This window comes from Rhea pennata, chromosome 21 (genome assembly GCF_028389875.1).
Source record: "Rhea pennata isolate bPtePen1 chromosome 21, bPtePen1.pri, whole genome shotgun sequence".
NCBI classification, from domain to species: Eukaryota; Metazoa; Chordata; class Aves; order Rheiformes; family Rheidae; genus Rhea; species Rhea pennata.
The window spans coordinates 9,474,208-9,497,864 of NC_084683.1; the positions used below are offsets into that span (position 1 = coordinate 9,474,208).

At 63.2% G+C, this 23,657-nt stretch overlaps 7 protein-coding genes and 8 non-coding genes across 16 annotated transcripts; 7 read left to right on the forward strand and 8 right to left on the reverse strand.

Moving 5' to 3' along the window:
- Nucleotides 1-883: 883 nt before the first annotated feature.
- LOC134149716 (histone H2A type 2-C-like) lies at nucleotides 884-1,310 on the forward strand. The gene has a single exon (XM_062592927.1). The coding sequence runs from the start codon at nucleotides 884-886 to the stop codon at nucleotides 1,271-1,273; it is 390 nt and encodes a 129-aa protein (XP_062448911.1). The 3' UTR covers nucleotides 1,274-1,310.
- Nucleotides 1,311-1,811: 501 nt separating this feature from the next.
- Nucleotides 1,812-2,552, reverse strand: LOC134149755 (histone H2B 5-like). The gene has a single exon (XM_062592962.1). It carries the CDS (start codon nucleotides 2,486-2,488, stop codon nucleotides 2,108-2,110), a length of 381 nt encoding a protein of 126 aa, XP_062448946.1. The 5' UTR covers nucleotides 2,489-2,552; the 3' UTR covers nucleotides 1,812-2,107.
- Nucleotides 2,553-2,820: 268 nt separating this feature from the next.
- On the forward strand, nucleotides 2,821-5,108 carry LOC134149751 (histone H2A type 2-C-like). Of its 2 annotated transcripts, XM_062592958.1 has the most exons (3): nucleotides 2,821-3,230; nucleotides 4,666-4,950; nucleotides 5,069-5,108. In XM_062592958.1, the coding sequence occupies exons 1-2, from the start codon at nucleotides 2,849-2,851 to the stop codon at nucleotides 4,941-4,943; spliced, it is 660 nt and encodes a 219-aa protein (XP_062448942.1). In that variant the 5' UTR covers nucleotides 2,821-2,848; the 3' UTR covers nucleotides 4,944-4,950; nucleotides 5,069-5,108. The 2 variants fall into 2 exon arrangements, with proteins under 2 accessions (XP_062448942.1, XP_062448941.1); XM_062592957.1 differs by lacking the exon at nucleotides 5,069-5,108 and having other exon boundaries at nucleotides 4,666-5,043.
- On the forward strand, nucleotides 4,152-4,223 carry TRNAE-CUC (transfer RNA glutamic acid (anticodon CUC)). The gene has a single exon. It is a non-coding gene; the product is annotated as a tRNA-Glu (tRNA).
- Nucleotides 4,554-4,627, reverse strand: TRNAT-AGU (transfer RNA threonine (anticodon AGU)). The gene has a single exon. It is a non-coding gene; the product is annotated as a tRNA-Thr (tRNA).
- TRNAD-GUC (transfer RNA aspartic acid (anticodon GUC)) lies at nucleotides 4,934-5,005 on the forward strand. The gene has a single exon. It is a non-coding gene; the product is annotated as a tRNA-Asp (tRNA).
- A 615-nt stretch (nucleotides 5,109-5,723) lies between the features above and the next one.
- On the reverse strand, nucleotides 5,724-5,795 carry TRNAM-CAU (transfer RNA methionine (anticodon CAU)). Its single transcript has one exon. It is a non-coding gene; the product is annotated as a tRNA-Met (tRNA).
- A 405-nt stretch (nucleotides 5,796-6,200) lies between these two features.
- TRNAA-CGC (transfer RNA alanine (anticodon CGC)) lies at nucleotides 6,201-6,272 on the reverse strand. Its single transcript has one exon. It is a non-coding gene; the product is annotated as a tRNA-Ala (tRNA).
- A 109-nt stretch (nucleotides 6,273-6,381) lies between these two features.
- On the forward strand, nucleotides 6,382-6,463 carry TRNAS-GCU (transfer RNA serine (anticodon GCU)). The gene has a single exon. It is a non-coding gene; the product is annotated as a tRNA-Ser (tRNA).
- Nucleotides 6,464-7,661: 1,198 nt separating this feature from the next.
- TRNAN-GUU (transfer RNA asparagine (anticodon GUU)) lies at nucleotides 7,662-7,735 on the forward strand. The gene has a single exon. It is a non-coding gene; the product is annotated as a tRNA-Asn (tRNA).
- A 330-nt stretch (nucleotides 7,736-8,065) lies between these two features.
- TRNAG-GCC (transfer RNA glycine (anticodon GCC)) lies at nucleotides 8,066-8,136 on the reverse strand. Its single transcript has one exon. It is a non-coding gene; the product is annotated as a tRNA-Gly (tRNA).
- A 553-nt stretch (nucleotides 8,137-8,689) lies between these two features.
- On the reverse strand, nucleotides 8,690-9,248 carry LOC134149753 (histone H2A type 2-C-like). The gene has a single exon (XM_062592960.1). It carries the CDS (start codon nucleotides 9,218-9,220, stop codon nucleotides 8,831-8,833), a length of 390 nt encoding a protein of 129 aa, XP_062448944.1. The 5' UTR covers nucleotides 9,221-9,248; the 3' UTR covers nucleotides 8,690-8,830.
- A 7-nt stretch (nucleotides 9,249-9,255) lies between these two features.
- On the forward strand, nucleotides 9,256-10,039 carry LOC134149754 (histone H2B 5-like). The gene has a single exon (XM_062592961.1). The coding sequence runs from the start codon at nucleotides 9,579-9,581 to the stop codon at nucleotides 9,957-9,959; it is 381 nt and encodes a 126-aa protein (XP_062448945.1). The 5' UTR covers nucleotides 9,256-9,578; the 3' UTR covers nucleotides 9,960-10,039.
- Nucleotides 10,040-11,014: 975 nt separating this feature from the next.
- On the reverse strand, nucleotides 11,015-14,142 carry JOSD2 (Josephin domain containing 2). Its single transcript, XM_062592959.1, has 5 exons — nucleotides 14,073-14,142; nucleotides 12,679-12,851; nucleotides 12,420-12,545; nucleotides 12,135-12,329; nucleotides 11,015-12,061 (listed from the first exon to the last, which is right to left on the reverse strand). Exons 2-5 carry the CDS (start codon nucleotides 12,816-12,818, stop codon nucleotides 11,962-11,964), a joined length of 561 nt encoding a protein of 186 aa, XP_062448943.1. The 5' UTR covers nucleotides 12,819-12,851; nucleotides 14,073-14,142; the 3' UTR covers nucleotides 11,015-11,961.
- A 318-nt stretch (nucleotides 14,143-14,460) lies between these two features.
- ASPDH (aspartate dehydrogenase domain containing) lies at nucleotides 14,461-20,546 on the reverse strand. Its single transcript, XM_062592955.1, has 7 exons — nucleotides 20,492-20,546; nucleotides 19,753-19,894; nucleotides 19,251-19,335; nucleotides 17,823-17,972; nucleotides 16,621-16,853; nucleotides 15,920-16,071; nucleotides 14,461-14,498 (listed from the first exon to the last, which is right to left on the reverse strand). The coding sequence occupies exons 1-7, from the start codon at nucleotides 20,544-20,546 to the stop codon at nucleotides 14,461-14,463; spliced, it is 855 nt and encodes a 284-aa protein (XP_062448939.1).
- Nucleotides 20,547-23,657: the final 3,111 nt, after the last annotated feature.

Sequence of the window (23,657 nt, forward strand, 5' to 3'; positions counted from 1 at the left end):
TTAGCATGATCAAGACCCCACAGAGAAAAAAAAATGCATTAAAAAGTGACTCGAAACTAAACTCCAGCTCAAATTAATAACTCCCCAGCTCGCACACAACACACTCAAAGCCCCCCCCCCCCCCCCCCCCGCCGGAGTTCTTTTATATACGGCAATTGCGGACCTGAGGGGAAACTTCAGCCGCTTGCCACCACCGCCCCCTCCAAACTCCTGCCTGCGCGGCCTGGCCGGTCTCGCCTCCGCACCAATGGAAACGCCGCCAGCTCTCCGCGCAGCCAATCAGCGCCCAGCGCCGCCGTCCCAAGACAAGGCAGCCTCGCGAGCTGTAGGGGTCAGGCGGAGCTGTAGACCACAACAATTAAAAGCTAAAATTAAACGCTGAAAACTCTCCTCAGGCGGGAGGGTAAGCCGATAGCTGGCATTTAATTTCACCGCAAGCTTCTCCCCAAATAGTTTATCTTAAAATTTTAAGCTATATTGTATAATCCGGGTTTCTGTGAACAAAGAGAAGGGGAAGATGCAAGGCGCCGCTTTCTGTCGCCTTTCTGCGACCCGGTCACGGCGTCCCGCGAGCCCTCCCCGCGGTTTGCAGCAGCCCTGCACTGCCCGGAATAGCCCTCGCTTTACAACTTCCCCGCGCCGCTAGCGGACTTTGCTTGGCTACTGCCCGTGCCCCGCGTGGAAATAAGCGGCTCCAAATCGCGCGCCGCTATTGGACAGCAGAAACACGTCTCCCTGCTCGTTGGTGCTGTCCTATTGGCTCGCCTGAGAAGCAGCCGGACAGCCAATCAGAACACGCAGTTTCAATTCCTCTCAGGGTATAAAAAGCAGGGCCCGAGGCCGTTTATGTTTTCTATCCGCAGCGAGCGCTGGTGCAGGGCTGATGTCGGGCCGCGGGAAGCAGGGAGGCAAAGCGCGTGCTAAGGCCAAGTCGCGCTCGTCCCGTGCCGGCCTCCAGTTCCCCGTCGGCCGCGTCCACCGCCTGCTGCGCAAGGGCAACTACGCCGAGCGCGTGGGCGCTGGGGCGCCCGTCTACCTGGCTGCTGTCATGGAGTACTTGACAGCCGAGATCCTGGAGCTGGCGGGCAACGCCGCCCGCGACAACAAGAAGACACGCATCATCCCGCGCCACTTGCAGCTCGCCGTCCGCAACGACGAGGAGCTCAACAAGCTTCTCGGCGGCGTCACCATCGCGCAGGGCGGCGTGCTACCCAATATCCAGGCCGTGCTGCTGCCCAAGAAGACTGAGAGCCATAAAGCTAAGGGCAAGTGAGGGCTCTGCAAAGACTGACCAGTTCAGTCAGCAGGCCTTAAGTTCTTTTTTGTTCCCCACCCAAAGGCTCTTTTAAGAGCCACCCACTCTTTCCACAAAAGGGCTGGAGATTGGGGTTTTTAGAACAATCTGCGTGGCGCAGAATGCTGCTTGCAGCAGCATTCCAATCTGGAAAAGTGTTCTGTGGTTGCAATAGTCTGTGCAGGACTCTGCTCCATTTGATATGGCCAAAAGCCTCCCTTTACTGCTTTTAAAAGCAGTTAAGTATTCTGGTAAGCCCTAAAGCGCTATTTCTTTCTCAAAAACTATTGCCTGGTTCTTGTGCTTTCCTTAGCTGGAAGGTAGCGCCGATATCTGTGGTGGCACTATCAGGGCAAGCAATTCATGGCCTAAGAAAGGTACCATTGCCCCCTAAAAAGCAAGTTATTAACCACTCCTAGAGGGCAGAGAGCGCGCTCACTGGAAACGCACAACCTGCGGAGAAAGAAATCCTTTTTGTTTTGCTATGAGCAGGTTGCTAATAGCAAAGAGCCAAACAAGCACAACACATAAGACGTGGAAAACGTGACACTGAAGAGAAATTACTGCTCCATTGGTACTACTTAAGCTACTTTCCTGGGTTTGGAATTATGTAAGACCCATCAAAACATCTATAGCTTAGAAAGAAGTTGCAATTATTTCTAGGAAAATTCCTAATCAGTAAGGCTGTTTTTGTAAGATAAAGTGCAAGAAGTGCTTCTAAGAGTTTACAGCTCTGTTAGGAAGAAGTGGGTGGCTCTGAAAAGAGCCGTTGGGTTGAGGTGGAGCAGATCCAGCAGGGCCCTGCTAGCCCCATCACTTGGAGCTGGTGTACTTGGTGACGGCCTTGGTGCCCTCGGAGACGGCGTGCTTGGCCAGCTCGCCCGGCAGCAGCAGGCGTACAGCAGTCTGGATCTCCCGCGAGGTGATGGTGGAGCGCTTGTTGTAGTGCGCCAGGCGCGAGGCCTCACCAGCGATGCGCTCAAAGATGTCGTTGACGAAGGAATTCATGATGCCCATGGCCTTGGACGAAATGCCCGTGTCCGGGTGCACCTGCTTCAGCACCTTGTACACGTAGATGGAGTAGCTCTCCTTGCGGCTGCGCCGCCGCTTCTTGTCGCCCTTCTTCTGCGTCTTCGTCACCGCCTTCTTGGAGCCCTTCTTGGGCGCAGGCGCGGACTTGGCCGGCTCGGGCATCTTCCGCTGCTGCCGCTGCTGTCGCTGCCGCCGCACACCAGAGCCGAGCGCAGTGAGGCGGCGGGGGGGGGTGGCGGCCCCGCTTTATAGCGGCGCTATGCAAATGAGGACTCCGCGGCCGCGGCCTCCCATTGGCCGAGGGCGCGCGGAGCCGCCGGCGCGCGGGGGCCGCGCCGCATGCAAATAAGCGGCTCCAAAGCGCGGCTTCCCATTGGCTGCCGAGGCGCGCTCCTTCAGCCCCGGCGCGCTCACCCAATCCGCTCGCGCCGTTCGCATCCCCGCGTGCACATAAAGCCTGCGGGAGCGGGCGGGCGGCACCGGGCTCTGTAGCTGTTGGTGCGTGGGTGAGTTGCTGTGGCGATGTCGGGCCGCGGGAAGCAGGGAGGCAAAGCGCGCGCCAAGGCCAAGTCGCGCTCGTCCCGCGCCGGCCTCCAGTTCCCCGTGGGTCGCGTCCACCGCCTGCTGCGCAAGGGCAACTACGCCGAGCGCGTGGGCGCCGGGGCGCCCGTCTACATGGCGGCGGTGCTGGAGTACCTGACGGCCGAGATCCTGGAGCTGGCGGGCAACGCCGCCCGCGACAACAAGAAGACGCGCATCATCCCGCGCCACTTGCAGCTCGCTATCCGCAACGACGAGGAGCTCAACAAGCTGCTGGGCAAGGTCACCATCGCGCAGGGCGGCGTGCTGCCCAACATCCAGGCCGTGCTGCTGCCCAAGAAGACCGAGAGCCACAAGCCCAAGGGCAAGTGAGGGCGCCGCGGCCGCGCCTGCCTGATTGCCTTCGCGCTCTCCCTCCCCCCACAAAGGCTCTTTTCAGAGCCGCCCAAGTGTTCGCGACAGAGCTGCGGTCCTGGCCGAGGGGCGGAACCTCGCGGTGTAATGAGCTGGGTGCGGGTCCGGGCGGTCAGCGGCGGGGCAGAGGAGTTGGAGTGCGTGCTGCTGGGGGGGAGGGTGGTGGACGCGGGCGGAGCCGGGCTCCCCGGAGTGGGGGGGAGGTCTCGGCTGCTGCCTGCACCTCCTCGGCGGCCCCAGCAGCGCCCAATCGGCTGCGAGCGCGCGAAATTCAAAGCGCCTCCTCGGCCAATCCTACAGAGCGGTCTCCCCCGCGCGCAGCCGATTTGGAGCCAATGAGAAGTGAGGCACGGCTATAAAAGGCAGCGGCAGGCGGCGCTGCTGAGAGTGCGGCGGTACAGGCGCGGGGTGCAGGGATCAATTTCTCTGCTCTTAAGCGGGCGCGGCGGCAGCAGCATTTGTGAGCGGCTGGTGCTGTTGTTCCGTGTGTGGTTGTTGCGGCCTTACACGGCGGTGCTGCGCTGGTGAAGCTCAGCCGTGCGGGCGCTGCAGGAAGCGGTGAGACTCCCCCTTAGTAAAACTCGTAGGGAGGGTGCTAAGCTTAGTGTTGCCCGCGCTAAATGTGTCTGTAACGTTTGAGGAGCGCCTCGGTCCCGTGTTCCGTTCTTCTCAGGCTTCTGTTGGCGGCCGCTCGCCCACAGGGTTGTCCTGTCCCTGCTAGCTCCCAGTATTGCCGGGCGGGTGCTTCCTGCCCCCGATCGAGGCGCTTCGGCACTAAGTTGCAGAGCTTGTTCTGGTACAAATCTGAACTGCTGTTGAGAGGGGAAAAAACAAGGTTTTTGTAGTCTGAATAAGAACTTGTTTTTATCCGTCCCTGGTGGTCTAGTGGTTAGGATTCGGCGCTCTCACCGCCGCGGCCCGGGTTCGATTCCCGGTCAGGGAAAAAAAAATTTTTCCCCCCTTCTCCGTTCTCGTATCAGCTTCTCTTTCGAGTTTAGTCCCCCATTCCCTCGCTTCATGCGCTCGCTCTCCCGGCTGCGGCGGCTTCTGCTTCCTCGGGGTGGTGAGCCCGGCAGGCGGAGGGGTCTTCGCTGGGAAGGACAGGTAGAGTCGCGATTACCTACGCCCATAACCCGCTGCGTCTTGGCTTATCGGCAGCGTGAAGTCACGGGCGCGGTGAAATTTTTGCACAGTCGCTTAAATAAGAACGAGGAGAGAAAACAAAAAAAAAAAAAGCGTACTCGCTGACGCGGTAGGTTGGTAGTAAATTGAGAGGCACCGCTGGGATTCGAACCCAGGATCTCCTGTTTACTAGACAGGCGCTTTAACCAACTAAGCCACGGCGCCGCCTGTTCGTTGTAGCAGCCATTTCCCTCCATCTTCAGGCGCAGCCGGGCGGAGTCCTGCAGGTGCCCGCGCAGGTCCCACCCCAATCCGGCTTTCTACCTTCGCCGGGATGACCCGCCGCAGCGCGGAGGGGAGCCCCAACCTCGTCCCGGTTCCGCTTTCTGCACCCCGCCAGGGCGTAGCCCGCGCAGCTTTTGCACGAGGCTCCGCAGAGCCACTTCCCCCAAAGCTCATCGCGGTGCTCGGCGCTGCACGCGGCGGGGTGCGCGAGCGGAGGCCGCGAGGCAGCAATGCCCACCAGCCCCTTCCTCGTTAGTATAGTGGTGAGTATCCCCGCCTGTCACGCGGGAGACCGGGGTTCGATTCCCCGACGGGGAGGTCGCGAAGTTTTTTTCCTTTTTTTTTTTTTTTTTTTTTCTTTTTTTTCCGCCTTCTCACCAGCGTCTGCTGCTTTTCGACCCTGATGCCCCCACCCCACCCCCCCGGCTGCGGCGGAGCATCGCTGCTGCCGGCGCCCTGAGGCTAACACGGTCACGCTGGGCCGCGGCGCGGCTCAGCCTCCTCGGCAGGACCCGCCTCGCCAGCGGGTTGGGGGGGGGGGGGGGAGACAGCGGAGCTGCGGGGGGTTTCTATGTGGGGGAGGGGGAATCGGACCTGAGGGGGGACTATGAGCGCGCTGGCGGCGCCCCGCCCTCCCCCTGCCTCCATCCAATGAGCGCGTGCCGCTTCTCTTGCGCACCGAGGCGGCCGCGGAGTTCAAACCTCCGCTCTTGGCGCCAAATACCGGGTGCTCGCCCTGGGCCGTCCGCCGCTGCCCCGCGCTGGGGACGCAGCGCCCGGCCCGGGAGCTGGTGTGTCCTCCTAGCAGCCCGATTAGCTCATTCTCCTTGGACACCGCGTTTCCCCTCTCGAAAAATAAATAAAAAACAACATGCTGCTGCAGGAAGCGATCACCCTGCTCCGGGTGCGCTTCAGCCTTCTGCGCGGATGGGGTGACCGGCGGAGGAGGAGGAGGAGGCCGCGCGATTTTTGTGCTGGGGAGCTGCGCAGCGGGGAGAAAGCAGGGGAAAAAGAAAAAAAAATGGAAAAGTGGAGTTAGCAGAGGATGGTTTCGATCCATCGACCTCTGGGTTATGGGCCCAGCACGCTTCCGCTGCGCCACTCTGCTGTTAGGAGAGAAAGGTTTTTCTTTCGCATTTAAACTTTATGTACGGAACAGTCCTGTGCGCCCCGACGGGGCTCCGCTGGCTGCGTGGTTAGCGACTGGGTGGGTGGGGGACGGCCAGGATGCGGCCGCGTCTCCCTGCCCAGGGAGAAGGCCGAGGGGGGAGGCAAAGGCGGAAGAGCTAAACAGGGGCCGCGGCCGGGGTGGAGGAGGAGGAGGAGGAACAGAAAGGAGAAGGAAGAAGAAAGAGAGGAGAAGAAGAAGCAGCAGCACCAGCAGCCAGGGCGAAGCGATCGGCGGAAGAACCCCCTCCCCCGCTAGGAGGCTGGCTCCGCTAGCGGAGTTCCCCCCCCCCCCAAAAAAAAAAGAATAAAAAAATAAAAAAAAAAAAAGTGCGGTCGCCGCCGCTGGAGATGCCGGGGATTGAACCCGGGGCCTCATACATGCGAAGCATGCGCTCTACCGCTGAGCTACATCCCCCTGCGCCCCTCGTGGCCCCCGCCGCGCCCCTTGGCGGCACCGCGGAGGCGGCGGCGGCCGCGGGCCCAGCGCGCCCCCATGGCGCCGCGGCGACGCCCCGCAGCCGGCGGACGAGGTGGCCGAGTGGTTAAGGCGATGGACTGCTAATCCATTGTGCTCTGCACGCGTGGGTTCGAATCCCATCCTCGTCGGCAGTGCGGCGCCTTCTTTTCCCCCCTTGCCCGCGCCTCACTTCCCCCCCCCCTTTTTTTTTCTTTTTTTTTTTTACGGCTCTTTGCTTTGCTTCGCTCTTTCCTGCTCCCAGCAGCCCTGGGGGTGGGGGGGAAATCCCAGGCCCTGGAGATGCAGCAGCAAGTCAGGAGAAAAGGGAGTCTCCCCCCCCACCCACCCCTAGAGGAAGAGCAGGGCAGGTTAAAGATCGATTGGGCAAACTTGACACAAACAAGTCTGAGGGCTGGTGATGGGCTGCACCGCCCAGTGCTGGGGGAGCTGGTTGGACCCATTGCCAGGCCACGCTCTCCATCCTCTTTAGGTGGTCAGGGAGATCAGCAGAGCTGCCTGAAGGTAGGAGGAACTGACTGAAGGGCAGAGAGCAGAGGGTTGTGCTCAGGTGCACCGCCTGCTTGGAGGCCTGCAGCTAGCGGTGTCCCCCAGGGGTCAAAACTGGGGCCAGTCCTCTTCAACCTAGCCATCAAGGACCTGGATGAGGGGACAGAGAGCCTCCTCAGCAAGTTTGCTGCTGATACCAAGCTGGAAGGAGTGGCTGATACCCCTGAGGGCTGTGCTGCCCTTCAGAGACACCTGGAGAGGCTGGAGAGCTGCGCAGAGAGGAACCTCCTGAGGTTCAACAAGGGCAAGTGCAGGGTCCTGCACCTGGGAAGGAATAACCATGTGCACCAGTACAGGCTGGGGGCTGACCTGCTGGAAAGCAGCTCTGCAGAGAAGGACCTGGGAGTGCTGGTGGACGACAAGCTGACCATGAGCCAGCAACGTGCCCTTGTGGCCAGGAAGGCCAATGGTCTCCTGGGCTGCATTAGGGAGAGTGTTGCCAGCAGGTCGAGGGAGGTGATCCTGCCCCTCTACTCAGCCCTGGGGAGGCCACATCTCATGTAATCCGTCCAGTTGTGGGGTCCCCAGTACAAGACAGACATGGGGCTACTAGAGAGAGTCCAGAGTAGGGCTCCGAAGATGATCAGAGGGCTGGAACCCTCTGAGGAGCAGCTGCAAAAGCTGGTCCTGTTTAGCCCGGAGAAGAGCAGACTGAGGGGGGATCACCGTCTCCGCACTCTCACGGGGTGCTGAAGGTGGCTCCAGCTTCCTCCAGCGCGGCACCACCGATCTGGGTCCCCGCGCTGGAGTAGCCGCGCCGGAAACAGCCCCCCAGCACCTGTCTCTGTGGCGCAATCGGTTAGCGCGTTCGGCTGTTAACCGAAAGGTTGGTGGTTCGAGCCCACCCAGGGACGCCGGAGGATTTTTTATTTTCCTTCCCCCCCCCACTTTTGACGCCGGGTGAGCCCTTTACGCGCTGCCAGTAATTTCTCCTTTACCAACTTCCGTTTACCGGCAAAAACTGTATTTTTTCCCGTGTGGCAGCTCAGTACCAAAAAAAAAAACTCAGCCCGCTGTTACAATCGCTGCTGCGAGGAACTGAGGGAGGGGGCGCAGCAAGGAGACGGGTCGTGCACAGGAAAGTGGGACTGTAACGCGGAGTTCTGATCTCAAACAGAAGGAAAAAACGTGCGATGAGTGAACGAAAATGGTGGGGAAGGGACAGAAAACGGAAAGAGGAACGTTGCATTGGCCGGGAATCGAACCCGGGCCTCCCGCGTGGCAGGCGAGAATTCTACCACTGAACCACCAATGCCCCCGTTAGAGTAAAAACCGTGGGAGGTGAAACAAGAACTTTACTCACTCCACATCCCAGCGCACTTTGAGCGACGTAAAACCGTGCTGCGTGAGCTGCAGAAAACGATTTAGCTATGAAGTATCACGACGGAAACTAGTGGTAAAAAAAGTAGTTTTTGATCGAGCAGCGCTGCGAACGGTGTAAGAAGCGGGGAGTGGGCGCGGACCGGCAGAACATTTGCGGTTATCTCGCCACCAAGAGCGCCTAGCCGGTACACAGCGCACAAAGCCGCTCTAACTACGCTCTCCTGTGCAGCCACCTTTTATACCCGCGCCTCGCTTCTCATTGGCTGCGCGCGGGGGAGACCGCTCTGTGGGATTGGCCGAGGAGGCGCCTTGAATTTCGCGCGCTCGCAGCCGATTGGGCGCTGCTGGAGCCGCCGAGGAGGTGCAGGCAGCAGCCGAGACCTCCCCCCCACTCCGGGGAGCCCGGCTCCGCCCGCGTCCACCACCCTCCCCCCCAGCAGCACGCACTCCAACAACTCTGCCCCGCCGCTGACCGCCCGGACCCGCACCCAGCTCATTACACCGCGAGGTTCCGCCCCTCGGCCAGGACCGCAGCTCTGTCGCGAACACTTGGGCGGCTCTGAAAAGAGCCTTTGTGGGGGGAGGGAGAGCGCGAAGGCAATCAGGCAGGCGCGGCCGCGGCGCCCTCACTTGCCCTTGGGCTTGTGGCTCTCTGTCTTCTTGGGCAGCAGCACGGCCTGGATGTTGGGCAGCACGCCGCCCTGCGCGATGGTGACCTTGCCCAGCAGCTTGTTGAGCTCCTCATCGTTGCGGATAGCGAGCTGCAAGTGGCGCGGGATGATGCGCGTCTTCTTGTTGTCGCGGGCAGCGTTGCCCGCCAGCTCCAGGATCTCGGCCGTCAGGTACTCCAGCACCGCCGCCATGTAGACGGGCGCCCCGGCGCCCACGCGCTCGGCGTAGTTACCCTTACGCAGCAGGCGGTGGACGCGACCCACAGGGAACTGGAGGCCGGCGCGGGACGAGCGCGACTTGGCCTTGGCGCGCGCTTTGCCTCCCTGCTTCCCGCGGCCCGACATCGCCACAGCAACTCACCCACGCACCAACAGCTACAGAGCCCGGTGCCGCCCGCCCGCTCCCGCAGGCTTTATGTGCACGCGGGGATGCGAACGGCGCGAGCGGATTGGGTGAGCGCGCCGGGGCTGAAGGAGCGCGCCTCGGCAGCCAATGGGAAGCCGCGCTTTGGAGCCGCTTATTTGCATGCGGCGCGGCCCCCGCGCGCCGGCGGCTCCGCACGCCCTCGGCCAATGGGAGGCCGCGGCCGCGGAGTCCTCATTTGCATAGCGCCGCTATAAAGCGGGGCCGCCACCCCCCCGCCGCCTCACTGCGCTCGGCTCTGGTGTGCGGCGGCAGCGACAGCAGCGGCAGCAGCGGAAGATGCCCGAGCCGGCCAAGTCCGCGCCTGCGCCCAAGAAGGGCTCCAAGAAGGCGGTGACGAAGACGCAGAAGAAGGGCGACAAGAAGCGGCGGCGCAGCCGCAAGGAGAGCTACTCCATCTACGTGTACAAGGTGCTGAAGCAGGTGCACCCAGACACGGGCATTTCGTCCAAGGCCATGGGCATCATGAATTCCTTCGTCAACGACATCTTTGAGCGCATCGCTGGCGAGGCCTCGCGCCTGGCGCACTACAACAAGCGCTCCACCATCACCTCGCGGGAGATCCAGACTGCTGTACGCCTGCTGCTGCCGGGCGAGCTGGCCAAGCACGCCGTCTCCGAGGGCACCAAGGCCGTCACCAAGTACACCAGCTCCAAGTGATGGGGCTAGCAGGGCCCTGCTGGATCTGCTCCACCTCAACCCAACGGCTCTTTTCAGAGCCACCCACTTCTTCCTAAGAGAGCTGCTATTGCTTCTTAAATAGCGCCAAGATAACTATTTATTTGGGGGCTGTAATGGTTTGTGTACAGCAGATATATATTGGTGTAGCTACTCATTACTCCAGAAAATTGAAAAGTACTATTTCTTTTTAAAATAGTTGTACTTGAATTTATTTTTTTACCGTTTTTCTACCCAAAAATACTTTCATTGCGAGCTGCATGTACGGCGTTTCTATAGAAAACGTGCTGAACGCTTCCGCTGGGCGTATTCCTCCCTCCTCGCTCAGCGCCCGCTCCGCATTCAAACCGTCGCGCTCTGCTCTGGGATTGGCTAGAACGGCCTCGTGACGTCATAGAGGGCGGAGAAGGGGGCGCGCTGCGGCGCGGTTTTCCCTCCGGTCCGCACCTGGGAAGGGGGCGGAGCTTAAGAGGGGCGGGGCTCGCTCCGGGTGGGGCTGGTGTTGCCGTGCAGCGAGTCTCTGTATCCTCGCCCCCCGCTTTAACATAAAGTTTCCTTGGGTTACTACGAGCTTTGGAATTAATATATTAAGATCTAATTCGGGTTTTTATCTATTTATTAAGCAAAGCTGCTGCTGCCCGGCCCCCACCTCCAAGGGCAACTTGTTCAGGACATAAATCCACTAAGTTCTAGTCTTTCAAAAAAGTCAATTTCTACATGTATGCTATAAAAAAAAATATATAGATACACATATATATATATATACACATACATATAGTTTTATTTCTAGGGGTTTCTCCCTGCTCGTGGAAAAGCTGCTGTCGGGAAGCCCCCACCAGAGAAAGCTGTTGGCTGAGTAGAGCAACAAGAGCTGCCTCTGCTCTGGGGGGAGCAGTTGAGCACAGGTCTGTTGTGGAGGTGAGGAGGGGGATTGGGGGTTTCTCACCCCCAAAAGCTTGCACTGAGTTGGGATGGTCCCATTCCTCCCCCCCCACACACACCCCTTCCCCAGGTGCAGTGACAGGAAGAGCCATGAATCTGGAAACAAGGTTTTAATCAGCCCACTAGGGTCATGATCGACACCACTAGCGCAGCCCATGAGGCCCTCATCGCTGTAATTAGCACCCAGCATTAATTAATCCTGTTTGCCTACATTTGGGTACCAGCCCCAGTTAAGGGGGAGAGGGCAGCTGAGTGCCATGAGCTCCCTTGAGGCTGCCGCGGAGTTTGGGGACAAGGGGGGAGTCACGGCACCGGAGGTGGCTGGAAACAAGGTGCGGAGCTGCCGGAGACAATGCCACAGAGCAGAAGGGGGGAACGTGCACAAGCAGTGTGACACGCGCAGCGGGTGTGCAACATGCATGACCAGTGGGTACCGTGCATATCCAGCATGCACGAGCAGCGTGGAAGGTGTGCAAGCAGCGCGTGACACTTAACCAGCACGTGGCAACACCTTACCAACGTGTGACAAGCATAGGTGGTGCGCGTGACCAGCATGTGACACGTACAACCCGCTCATAACACGCACAACCGGCATCCGACGGTGCCAGCACAGCGGACAACCCGTCACGTTGTACTAAAACACCCCGGCACCATCAGTGCCCCACAGCCAGCTGAATTTCAGCAGGGAAATCCTGCAGCAGGAGGGAAAACCAAGCAAAAAAAAAAAAAAAAGGTGAAAACAGGCAAATTAGGGGCTGCCGACAGCACGGAAAGACGGGTGAAAAGGGCTCCCGGGCCAGCCGGGCTGCCACCACCCTGCGAGGTCCCTTCCAGGCACCAGCAAGCACAAAACACGGCTGGTTTCACACCGCGTCCTTTATCCCCACTGGAAGAGGCACCGACGGCACCAGGCTCAACATCAAACTGAAGGGGTGGGCTCCCATTTTGGGGCCAATTTTGCCCCGTTTGGGACCGGGGCAGGCTGAGCCACCCTCGTCTCCTCTGCCTCTCTTCTTTGGTTTCGCGCCTTAAAAGTCCCGAGTCACTCCGGGTTCAGCCAGGCGCCGGCTTCTTCCACGGCCCTCGGCACGACGAGGAAAACCTCGCAGAGGCCTTGGGAGAGGAAATCGCGCAGGAAAGCCCTGCCGGAAGGAGAGGAGAGAGGCTGGAGGCTGCCCACGACAGCACCCCGCTGCCTCGCTGCTCGGCTCGTACCTGAGCTCGCTGTCGCCACCGATACGAGCGGGCGCCTTGAGCTTGGAGTCGAGGTTGTAGTAAGTGCCGCGGAGCTGCCGCACGGCCAGCCAGTGCTTACGGCGCACGGGCAGCGACACGAAACCCAGCGAGACGTTCGAGGGCACGTTGAGGATAAAGCCCAGGATCTGCTCCAGAGCCAGCTGCTCCAGTGACCTGCCCAGGATCCAAGAGAGATTCACAGGGATTAACGGAGGGAGGAAAAAGAAGGGCGGCGGGAAACGGGCGCCGCCGTCCCTGCCTCACCGGCGCTTGTCCCACCACACGGCAGCCAGCTCCAGGCTCTGCAGCGCCGCCATGATCACGTTGACGTCGTAGTTGCCCGTGCCCAGAACGCTGCGATGCGGGTTTAAGCGGGCTTCGGGCGCCAGGCTGGAAAAACAAAACAAAACACACACAAAAAATAAAAAGACAAAGGGGAAGGGAGGAGGAGATGGAAAAAGCCCGGAGACTGAGCGGGGAACCGCAAGCCAAGGCGACGCCGGCGCTTTTTCGCCCCGCTAACCGTTTACAGATGTCGTCGGCCGCCTCCTGGGTGAAGCAGGGCCGCTGCAGGACGTTGTTGAGCGCGTGCACGGCGCAGAGCTCCAGGCGCTGCCGTTCGTGGTAGAGCCCCTCCACTGCTTCGGAGCCAGGCTCCGACATGGCGGGGCCGGGGCGCCTGGCGGCACCCGCTGCCTGCAGGATGAGAGAGGTGGCGTGAGGGTGAGGGGGTACCCCCAGCTCCTCCATCCCCTTCTCTGCACCCCCCCCCCAAGAAATCCCAATAGCCTTTTGCATCCTCTCCGCCACCACCCTCTAGGGCCTTCGAAAAATCCCTTTGCACCCCCAGGCCCCCACCTTGAATAGTGTAGGTGCTCTCACACTCCTTCAGATGCCCCCCTTGCACCCCCAGATACCCCCTGACAACCCCACACATACCATCAGGATGCCCCCAGACCTCCCTCAGCCTACCCCCTCGCAGCCTCCAGAGCCTTCCAGAAGCCTCCCTGCACCCCCAGAAACACCCCTTTGAACACCCCTAGACACCCCAGCAAACCCCCAAGACACCCTCAGCCCCCTCCTCCACCTGATGCCCCTGTGAACCCTCCAGAGCTTTCCAGAAGGCCCCCAGCAGCCCCAAGACACCCCAAAACACCTTGTAACAACCTCACACACACCTCGCACCACCGGAGCCCTGGACACCCCCCTAACAACACCCCCAACACCACCAGGACATGGCCAGACCCCCAGCTACCCTCTTGCACCCCCCTAAGACCTGCCAGAAGCCCGCCTGCACTCCCAGACCTTTAGAAACATTCCCTGGCACTCCTCGAGACCCCCCCCAAATACACCCCCGGGGCACCCACAGACCCGCTAAACACCCCTCTGAACCCTCCAGGTCCTTCCAGAAGGCCCCTGGACACCACCTCGGAACCGCCCTCAGCCATCCCAACAAACTCCAAACACACTGCCGGACTCTCAAACACTTCCTAACGGCCTCACAGACCTTCCCCCCCCCCGCCCCCAAAGGACACTGTCAGGTCCTCGGAGACCCCCCCCTTCCCCAGAGACCTCAGGGCACCCCCAGACCTCCCGGACACCCCTGGCACCCCCCACCCAGGGTTTTGCAGTAGGTCCGCGGCACTCGCAGGCCTTTCACCTAGCCTCTTGCACCCTCCCAGCCCCACACGGGCCTCCAGGACTTCCCCCCCCCCCCTCCCCCCCCCCGACACCCTTCAGCCTCCCCGCGGCACCCTTGCGCCCTGCTCGGGCCCTCTGCACCGCAACCCTCCCCCCCCCCCCGACCCTCGCGGGACTCCTAAGCCGCACCCAGCACCGCCCCGCACCCTTCAGGCTTCCTCCTTCCCCTTCCCCCCGCCTCCTTCTTGGGACACCCCCCCGCCCGGCCCGGCGCACCCGGTGGCTGCTCCCGAGTCGGCGGCGACCGCATTCCCCGCGCCCGCCGGAACTACAGCTCCCGGCGTGCCCCGCGGCTCCCGGCGTGCCCCGCGGCTCCGGCAAGGCGCTGTGGGCGAGGCTCCCGGCATGCCCCGCGCCGCGCCCGGGAACTACACTACCCGGCATGCCCCGGGGCACCCCCCCCCACACACACACACACACAGAGCCCGGCGCCTTCCCGGCGTGCCCCGGGGCGTCGCCATGACGACGCGGGTCGCAGCGGTGTCACCGGCAGCTTTAATGGCGCCTCCTTCTCCCCCCCCCCCCGCACCCCGCCACCCCCAAATGGCGCCCCCGGGCCCGGCTCTGTCCCTGTCTCCTCGTCTTTGGCCCCATCGGGGCGGCCTCAGCAGAGCTGGACGCATCCGCCGTGTCCGCGGCAGGCTGGGAGGGAGGGAGACAAGATGGTAACTGAGGGGACATGGGGGGACATGGGACATGAGGGGGACATGGGGGGACGTGGGGGGACATGGGGGGATGTGGGGGGACGTGGGGGGACACGGGGGACATGGGGGACACAGGGGACATGGAGGGACATGGGACATGAGGGAGACATGGGGGGACATGGGGGGATGTGGGGGGTCGTGGGGGGACATGGGGGACATGGGGGATGTGGAGGGACGGGGGTACGTGGGGGGGACATGGGGGACACGGGGGACATGGAGTGACATGGGACATGAGGGGGAGATGGAGGGTCGTGGGGCGACATGGGGGGGACGTGGAGGGACGGGGGGATGTGGGGGACATGGGGAGATGTGGAGGGACGAGGGGGACGGGGGGGACATGGGGGACACGGGGGATGTGAGGGGACATGGGGGACACGGGGGACATGGAGGGACATGGGACATGAGGGGGAGATGGAGGGTCGTAGGGGGACATGGGGGACATGGAGGGACAGGGGGACATGGGGGACACGGGGGACATGGGACATGAGGGGGACATGGAGGGTCGTGGGGGGATGTGGGGGACATGGAGGGACATGGAGGACGTGGGGGACATGGAGGGATGTGGAGGGATGGGGGGACTTGGGGGACATGGAGGGACATGGGGGATGTGGAGGGACATGGGGGATACAGGGGACATGGAGGGACACTGAGCACATAGGGGATGTGGGGGGACATTGGGGACATGGGGGACACGGAGAGACATGGGGAACATGGGGGGACTTGGGGGACATGGGGGGGACGTGGAGGGGTGGGGACATTGGGGGACACGGGGGGCATGGAGGGACATGGGACATGAGGGGGACATGGAGGGACGTGAGGGAACGTGGGAGACATGGGAGGACATGGGGGGACATGGAGGACATGGGCGGACACATTTCATGGAGGGACATGAGGACATGGAGGGACATTAGGGACATGGAGGGTCTGGAGGGCTGTAAGGGACATGGGGACATGGAGGGACACAGGGGGACACGGGGGGACATGGAAGAATATGGAGGACATGAGGGGACAGAGAGGACATGGGGAGACATGAGGGGACGTGCAAGGACATGGGGAACATTAGGGACATGGAGGGACATGGGGGGTCTAAGAGGTTATGGAGGGACTTGGGTGGACATGGAGGGTCTGGGGGGGTTATGGAGGGACAAAAGGGACATGGGGGGACATAGAGGACATGGGGGGACAAGAGGGGACATGGGGGGACATTCAGAGTTTTGCGGACATGGAACATGGAGAGACCATGAGGGGACATGGAGGGAGATACAGAAGGACACAAGGGACATGGGGGGGAACGGAGATACGGGAGGACACGAGGGGACACTGGGGACACAGGTGAGAGGCGCCAGGGCGGGCACTCACCCAGGAGGCTGCTCCAGAAGGCGTCGCGGGTGGCCGTGCCGGTGACGGCCCCGGGTGCCGCGGGATTGCGGCGGGCGCTGGTGACGCGCAGAGCCCGGCCCTGCTCCCCGACACCTGTCACCTCCACCTCCACCACGTGCCAGTCGGGGACACTGCGAGTACACGGCGGGGGTAGAGGAAGGGGACACGGAGGACCCGCCATCCCGGGTGTCACAGGGTTTTGTGCCACACATCAGTGACATGGAGAGCCTGGTCTCAGCTCAGTGACGCGTGTCAGCTCTTCTGTGTGCCAGTGGGGACATTGTGGGGACACAGGGTGACATTGGACATCACGGGGGACATCAAGGGGACACACAGGGGACACGGCACACGCAGCGTCGTGACGTTGTGCTGGATGCCACCAGTGTAGAGAGCCTGGCCCTGCTCCCCGACACCCATCACCTCCGCCATGTCCCGGAGGAAGATTGTCCAGATATGGGGTGACACAGAGAGACATGGTGGGACACAGGGGTGACAGGCGGTGACATAAAGGACACACCATCCCAGGCATCACAGGGTTGCGTTGGGGGCTGGTGACAAGGAGAGCCCGTCCCTGCTTCCCGATGCCCGTCACCGCCTCCACAGGCCCTGGGGACATTGCGGTGACAGCAGGGGACAGAGGGGTGCTACAGGGTGACCCGGGACGGGGTGCCGTCACCCACCTGGGGTCGGCCACCAGGCGGGCGTGGACACCGTCGAAGCCGAGGCGGGGGGCGGCCACGCAGGCAGCCGCCATGGTGTTGACGTTGTTGGGGGCCAGGGCGCAGAGGGGCCGCACGGGCCCCTCGTAGAGCACCCCAGGGCCCCCGGCCGCCACCACCGCCGCCAGCCGCTCCCGCAGCTCCCCCTCCAGCCGGAAGCTCTGCGGTGCCTTCGTCATCGTCACCTTCAGTGCCTGCGGCATGGGGTGGGCAGATGCCGTCACCCATGCTGGTACCGACCTGAGGACGGCACCCAACACCGCGCCGGCACCCGACACAATGGTACCTGGCTGTAACCCAACTGGATGTGGGCATCAACCGGATGCCACCACCAACCCAATGCTGTCACCCAACACCATCGCTCATTCGGCTGTGGGCACCAAGCCAATGCCAGCATCAACTCAACGGTGTCAGCCAACTCAATGCTGTCACCCAACCGGCATGGTTACCAACCCAACACCATCACCCAACCAGACACGGTCACCAAGCCAACGCCATCACCATCCCAATGCTGTCACCAACCCAACACTATCACCCAGCTGGATGCCATCACCCAATCAGATGTGGCCACCAACGCAATGCTGTCACCAACCAAACAGCATCACCCAAACAGATGCCACCACCTAACTAGACATTGTCACCAAATCAACACTGTCACCAACCCAATGCTGGTATCCAAGCAGACACCCACACCCGACCAGTGTCCCCACCCCAGGGCTGAAGCCAGCGTGCCAGCAGCATCCATGCACTAGATGTCATGGATGTCCTCATGGTGTCCCCAACCCCATGGCATCCCACCCCACTTTTTTCCGACCCATGGTGTCCACAATCTCATGACATTCCTGCCCCGTGGTGCCCCACGCTGCAGTATCCCCAACCCCATGTTGTCCCCAATTGCATGGTGTCCTCAATCCCACAGCACTCAACCCACAGTGTTCCCAACCCCACAGCACCCCATGAGTGTCCCCACCCCACAGCGTCCCACCCCATGACCTCTGCCCCGCAGCTCATGGCCAACATGCCAGCAGCATCCACGCGCCGGATGTCCTTGTAGCACCACAAAGTCCCTAACCCCATAATGGTCCCACCTCTTGGTGTCCTCGACCCCCATGGCAGCCACCCCACGGTGTCCCCCCCCCCACGGCGTCCCCGCCCCAGCTCACGGCCAGCGTGCCGGCGGCGTCCATGCGCTGGATGTCCTCACAGCCCCACAGGGCGCCCCGGGGCACGTAGAGCGTGTGGCCCCCGCGCTCCGCCGCCGCCCGCAGCCGCCTCTCCGTGTCCGGGTCTGCCAGCGCCGTGGGAGACCCCACCTGGGGGGCGGGGGGAAGGGGGGAGGGGGCAGCCAGGGTCAGGCCTGCTGTCCCCAATATCCCCTGTCGCTGTCCCCAGAATCCTGCTGTCCCCAAGGTCTTGCCCCCGCTGTCCCCATTGTCCCTGCCATCCCCAGCATCCCTCTCCCGCTCTCCCTGGTGTCCTTGTGTCCCCAGTATCCCAGCCCCAAAGGCCCCACTGCCCCCAATATCCCAGCCCCACTGTCCCCATCGTCCCCAGCATCCCCACTCCCCACTTCCTAACACAAATGGCCCCCATTGTCCCTGCTGTCCCCAACGTCACTTACGTCCCAACCCCACTGTCCCCACCATCCCCAATGTCCCCATCATCCCTAAATTCGCCACGTCCCCAGTGTCCCATCCCCAACGGCCCTACTGTCCTCAATGTCCCTGGTGTCCCCAATGTCCCCTGCGTTCCTGCCACACTGTCTCCATTGTCCCCACCATCCCCATGTCCCCAGAGTCTTGGAACCAACAGCCTCCCTGTCCCAGAACCACTGTGCCCAATGTTCCCACAGCCCAGTGTCCCCAAAGTCTCAGCTCCACTGTCCCCATCATCCCCACCATCCCCAAGTCCCCAGTACCACAGTCCCGATGTCCCCAGTGTCTCCAACATCCCCTCTGTCCCAGCCCCACCAACCCCCTTGTCACCACATCCTCTATGTCCCAGCCCTGCTGGCCCCACGGCCCTGATGGTCCCAGGGTCCCCACATCTCTCATGCCTCCGACATCCCAGCCCCACTGTCCCCAACATCCCATGTCCCACCCTCAGTGGCTCCCAGTATCCCCACTGTCCCCAACACCCTGCTGTCCCAGCCCTCCTGTTCCGGTCACCCCCAGTGTCCCACCATCCCCACAGTCCCAGCTTCTACGTCCCCAATGTCCCAACCTCCCTGCCACCCCCAACAGCCCTGATATCCCCAATGGCCCCACTGTCCCCCTGTCCCTGCTGTTCGCACATTCCCTCTTCCCTAATGTCCCCACCACCCTCACTGTCCCAGCCACGCTGCCCCCGTCATCCTGTCCCCACTGTCCCCAAAGTCCTGCCCCTGCCATCCCATCCTCTCTGTCCCCAACCTCCCCATTGCCCCCCACATTCCTGCCATCCTGCCCCTGCCATCCCATTCCAGCTGTCCCCAACCTTCCCTGTTGTCCCCAACTTCCCTGCCATTCTGTCCCCACCATCCTGTCCCTCCCCCCCCACCCCGGCCCCCCACCATCTTATCCCTGTCCCCCCCCCCCCCCCCGTGTCCCCACCATGAAGTCAGCGTGGGCCAGGATCTCCTCGCCGTGCTGCTGGGCTATGCAGGGGTGGGCTACCTCCACCACGAGGTCCACGGCCCTGGGGGACACGGGGGGGGGGGAAGGGGGGTATGTGTGACAAGGGGACACGGGTGGGCATGGGGACTTTGGGGGGATGTGGGGGGGGACATGGGGACGTTGGGGGGACGTGGGGTGGCAGGGGGACATGGAGATGGGAGGGGGACACAGGGATGACATGAGGCTCCTGGGGGTGGCACAGGGGTCCTGAGGGTGACACGGGGGTGACACAGAGTTGACATTGGGGGGGGGTCCCCACGGGGGGAGGGGGAGGTGATATGGGTGCTGACATGGAGGTCCTGGAGGGCGGGGGGGGGGTGACCTGGGGTGGGAGGTAACATATGGGGTCATGGGGGTGACACTGGGGGGGGGGGTGACACGGAGTCCTGGGGACGACAGGGGATGGAGGTGACGGGGCGAGGGGAGAGGGGTGACTCACGTGTGGGGCAGGAGGCGGAGGTGGGGCAGGCGCAGGGGGGGCGGCAGCGGCCCCAGGCGGGCGCCGTCCCGGGCCCACACGAAGGCCAGCGCCAGCCCCCGGCGGGGCCCCTCGGCCAGCAACTGCCCCGCCAGGAACTGCCCTGGGGGCAACAACCGGCCCCATCGTGGGGGGGGGAGGGGGGGCAGCCACCCCACAACTGCCCCCCCACCTCCCCCCCCACCCCCTGGGACCGCCCTGGGGCAGCAACTGCCCCCTAACTGCCTTCCAGAGCCCCCACAGCCTCCGTCTGCTCCCCCCCCAATTGCCCCTCCATAGCCCCCGGCCCCCTGCCCAAGAAACCCCAATTGCCCCCCTCAGCCCCTAATCGTCTCCCCAGGCCTCAATTACCCTAACAGAGCCCCCACTTGCCCCCCCCCAGCCCTCAATTGCCCCCACGGCCCCTAATTGCCCCTCCTCAGCCTGCAAATACCCCCCCAGAGCCCTCAATTGCCCCCAATTGGCCCCACAGGCCCCAATTACCCTAACACAGCCCCCAATTGCCCCCTCCAAGCCCTCAATTGCCCCAACAGGCCTCAGTTGCCCCCCTCAGCCCCTAATTGCCCCCCTCAGCCCCCAGTTGCCCCCCTAAAGCCTCAATTACCCCCCCAGCCCCCAATTACCTCCCAAACCCCACAGTTGCCCCCCTATAGCCCCCAGTGGCCCCCCAGTTCTCCCAGTTGCCCCAGGTCCAGCCTACCCAGTTGCCCGTAGCCCAGGATCCCGACGCGGCGGCATTGCGGGGCCTCCGCCATGGCTGGGTTAGAGGTCAGAGGTCAGGGGGCATGGAGCCCCCTCCCCAACCCCTAACTGACCTCCCTGACCCCTAACTGCCCCCCTCCCCAGCCCCAGAACTGCCTCCCCCCCATACCCAGGGCTCCAATTTCCCCCCCACCCCACCCCAGAAGCCCCAAAACGGCCCCTTTTAGCCCCAAATCCGCTTCCTAACTGCTCCCTCTCCGGCTTCCTATCTGTCCCCACTGACCCAAAACTGCCCCATCTGACCCCAAAACTGCCTGCCCCCCCCCAACCCGGCCCCACCTGCCCCCGCTCAGCGCCACCAGCCCCAACAGCGACCTTCAGCCCCACCGGGTTAATGCTCAACCCGGACGCCTGGGCCCCTCCCGGGGGGGGGGGGGGAACCCGGAGGCCTGGGCCCCTCCCGGGGTGGGAGGGGGGAGGTCAGGGGTCACCGGCCGGGGGGGGGGGGGCCGGCGCATGAATCCCATCGCCCCGCGGGGGCGCCGTCGCCATGGCGAAGGCTCTGTAGCCCCGCCCACCCCCTCCGTCGCCGTGGCGACGCCTCTGCAGCCCCGCCCACCCCCCCCCGTTGTCGTGGCGACCACTCACCGCCTCCTCCTCCACCTCCTCCCCCCCCACCTGCAGTGTTGCCACGGCAACCGGCCCCGTTGCCACGGCGACGAGCATCCGCAGCGACATCACCCCCCCCCACCACCACCCAACCCAACCGCTGCAGGCCACCGCCGCTCGGACGCCTGGGCCCCCCACCCCCCACTCCCCACCCCCCACCTCCCCCACCCCCGGAGCCAGGAGGGCACCGCCGGGGGGGGGGGTCACTGGAGCCACCGTCACGCGTGGCCGAGGCATGTTCAACACCCGGACACGCGTGGCCGAAGCGTGTTCAACACCCGGACAGGCGTGATGGAGGCGTGTTCAACACCCGGACACGCGTGGCCGAAGCGTGTTCAACACCCAGACACGCGTGACAGAGGCGTGTTCAACACCTGGACAGGCGTGGCCGAAGCGTGTTCAACACCCGGACACGCGTGACGGAGGCGTGTTCAGCACCCGGACACGCGTGACCTCTCCGCGTCCGGCTAACGGAGCCTTGTGCAAGTCCCGACACCCCACCCCCACCCCAGACAAGCCCACGCAACACCCTCCCACACGCACACACACGCACACACGTGCACGAGACGCGCGTGCGAGACGCGCGTGCTAGGCCGACACGCGCATTCCAGCACCGCTGCACCTGAAATTTGTGTGGGGGTGCGTGTGTTGGGGGGGGGGGTTAATCCGGGCCCACCGCCATGGGACACGCCAGCGACACGCGTGTCACACACACGCACTCCCCCCCCGCCGCGCACAGACGCTCCCGGCGGCGGTTGGAAACACCGTGATGGATTTTTATTAAAATAGGAAAGTCGGCCGCGGCGAATTAAAAAATCCCCCCACGGTCCCGGGGGAGCCCTGCGCGCCCCCTCCCCCCAACTCCCCCCCCCAGCGCCCCCACAATTTTATTTTTTTTGGGGGGGGTGCTTATTTTTTCTCTTTTTCCGCTGTTTTTGTGGGGTTTTGACGCTGTTTTTTTTTTTTTTTTTGTCGTCATCGTCGTTGGCTTTTTGGGGTCCCCCCCCCCGCCCCCAACCTGGGGTGGGGGGAAGGGGCCGGGGCGGCGGGGGAGGGGCGGCGGTGGCGGCGGGGTGAAGGGGGGGGCGCAAGCAAGCGAGAGCGCGGGGTGGGGGTGGGGGGGGCAGAGCGGGGCGGGGATGGGGGGGAAGGCAGCTGGGGGGGCGGGGGCACCGTCGCACAAGGCCCCCCCCCGTGATGCACGAGCCCCCCCCCCGTGATGCACGAGGCCCCCCCCATGTCATACAAGGCCCCCCCCGTGTTGCACGAGGCCGTTGCACAAAGCCGCACGTTGCACGAGGCCGTTGCACGAGGCCCCCCCCCGCGGTGCACGAGGCCCCCCACAGTGCACAAAGCTACATGTTACGCACGAGGCCGTTGCACGAGGCCATTGCACGAGGCCCCGTGTTGCACGAGGCCCTGTGTTGCACGAGGCTTCATGTCGCACAAAGCCCCGTGTTGCACGAGGCTGTTGCACAAGATGACATGTTGCATGAGGCCCCAAATTGCACGAAGCCCTGTGTTGCACGAGGCTGTTGCACGAGGCAGTATGTCGCATGAGGCCCCATGTTGCACGAGGCCGTCGCACGAGGCCGGTGCCCAAAGCCACGTGTTGCACGACGCCACCGCATGAGGCTGTTGCTTGAGGTCACGTATTGGCACCCGCCACGTGTTACGTGTTACGCACGAGGCTGCGTAACGCACGAGGCCACGTGTTGCACAAGGACCTTGCACGAGGCTCTGGCTAAAGGCCACGCGCTGCACGAGGCCCTTGCATGAGGCCCCCCAGTTCGTGCAAGACTGTCGCACGGGGCTCTTGCACAAGGCCGTCGCACGAGCCTCCCCCCCCCGCCCCCGTCACATCCGTGTCTCTTGCATGTTCTCCGCATGGGCTCTGCCGCAGCGCACGCCCGGGCACGAGGCCTCGTGTCACACAAGGTCGCCGTCGTCGCACGAGGCCGCCGCCGTCACGCCGAGCTGCCGCCGCGCCGAGCTGCTGTTGCATGAGGCCGTTGCACGAGGCCGCACGTCGCACGAGGGCCAGGATTCGCACGAGGCCACTGGCGCCCGCTTTTGCCCCCACCCCAGCCCCCAAATCTGTGTCTTTTGCACGTCCTCCTCGGAGGCGCTCGGGAAGGGGGCACCGTCGCACGAGGGCCGCGCGTTGCACGAGGGCCACGTGCTGCACGATAGCGCAAGGCCACGGGGTGCAGGCGGCCACGCGCCTTGCACGAGGCCACGGGCTGCGCGACACCTTGCACCGCGCAGGGCCGCCCTTGCACGGCGCCGTGCATTGCACGGAGCCACTGCTGCCCCACCCCTGTGCATTGCACGGGGCTGCTGCCATGCAACTCTGGGCATTGCACAAGACCATTGCACACCTGTGCCCGTTGCACAGGGTCATCGTTGCACAACGCTGGGCACCGTGCAATACTGCCACTGTGCAACGCCATGCCTCACACAAGGCTGCCATTGCACTAACGTTGTGCGTGGCA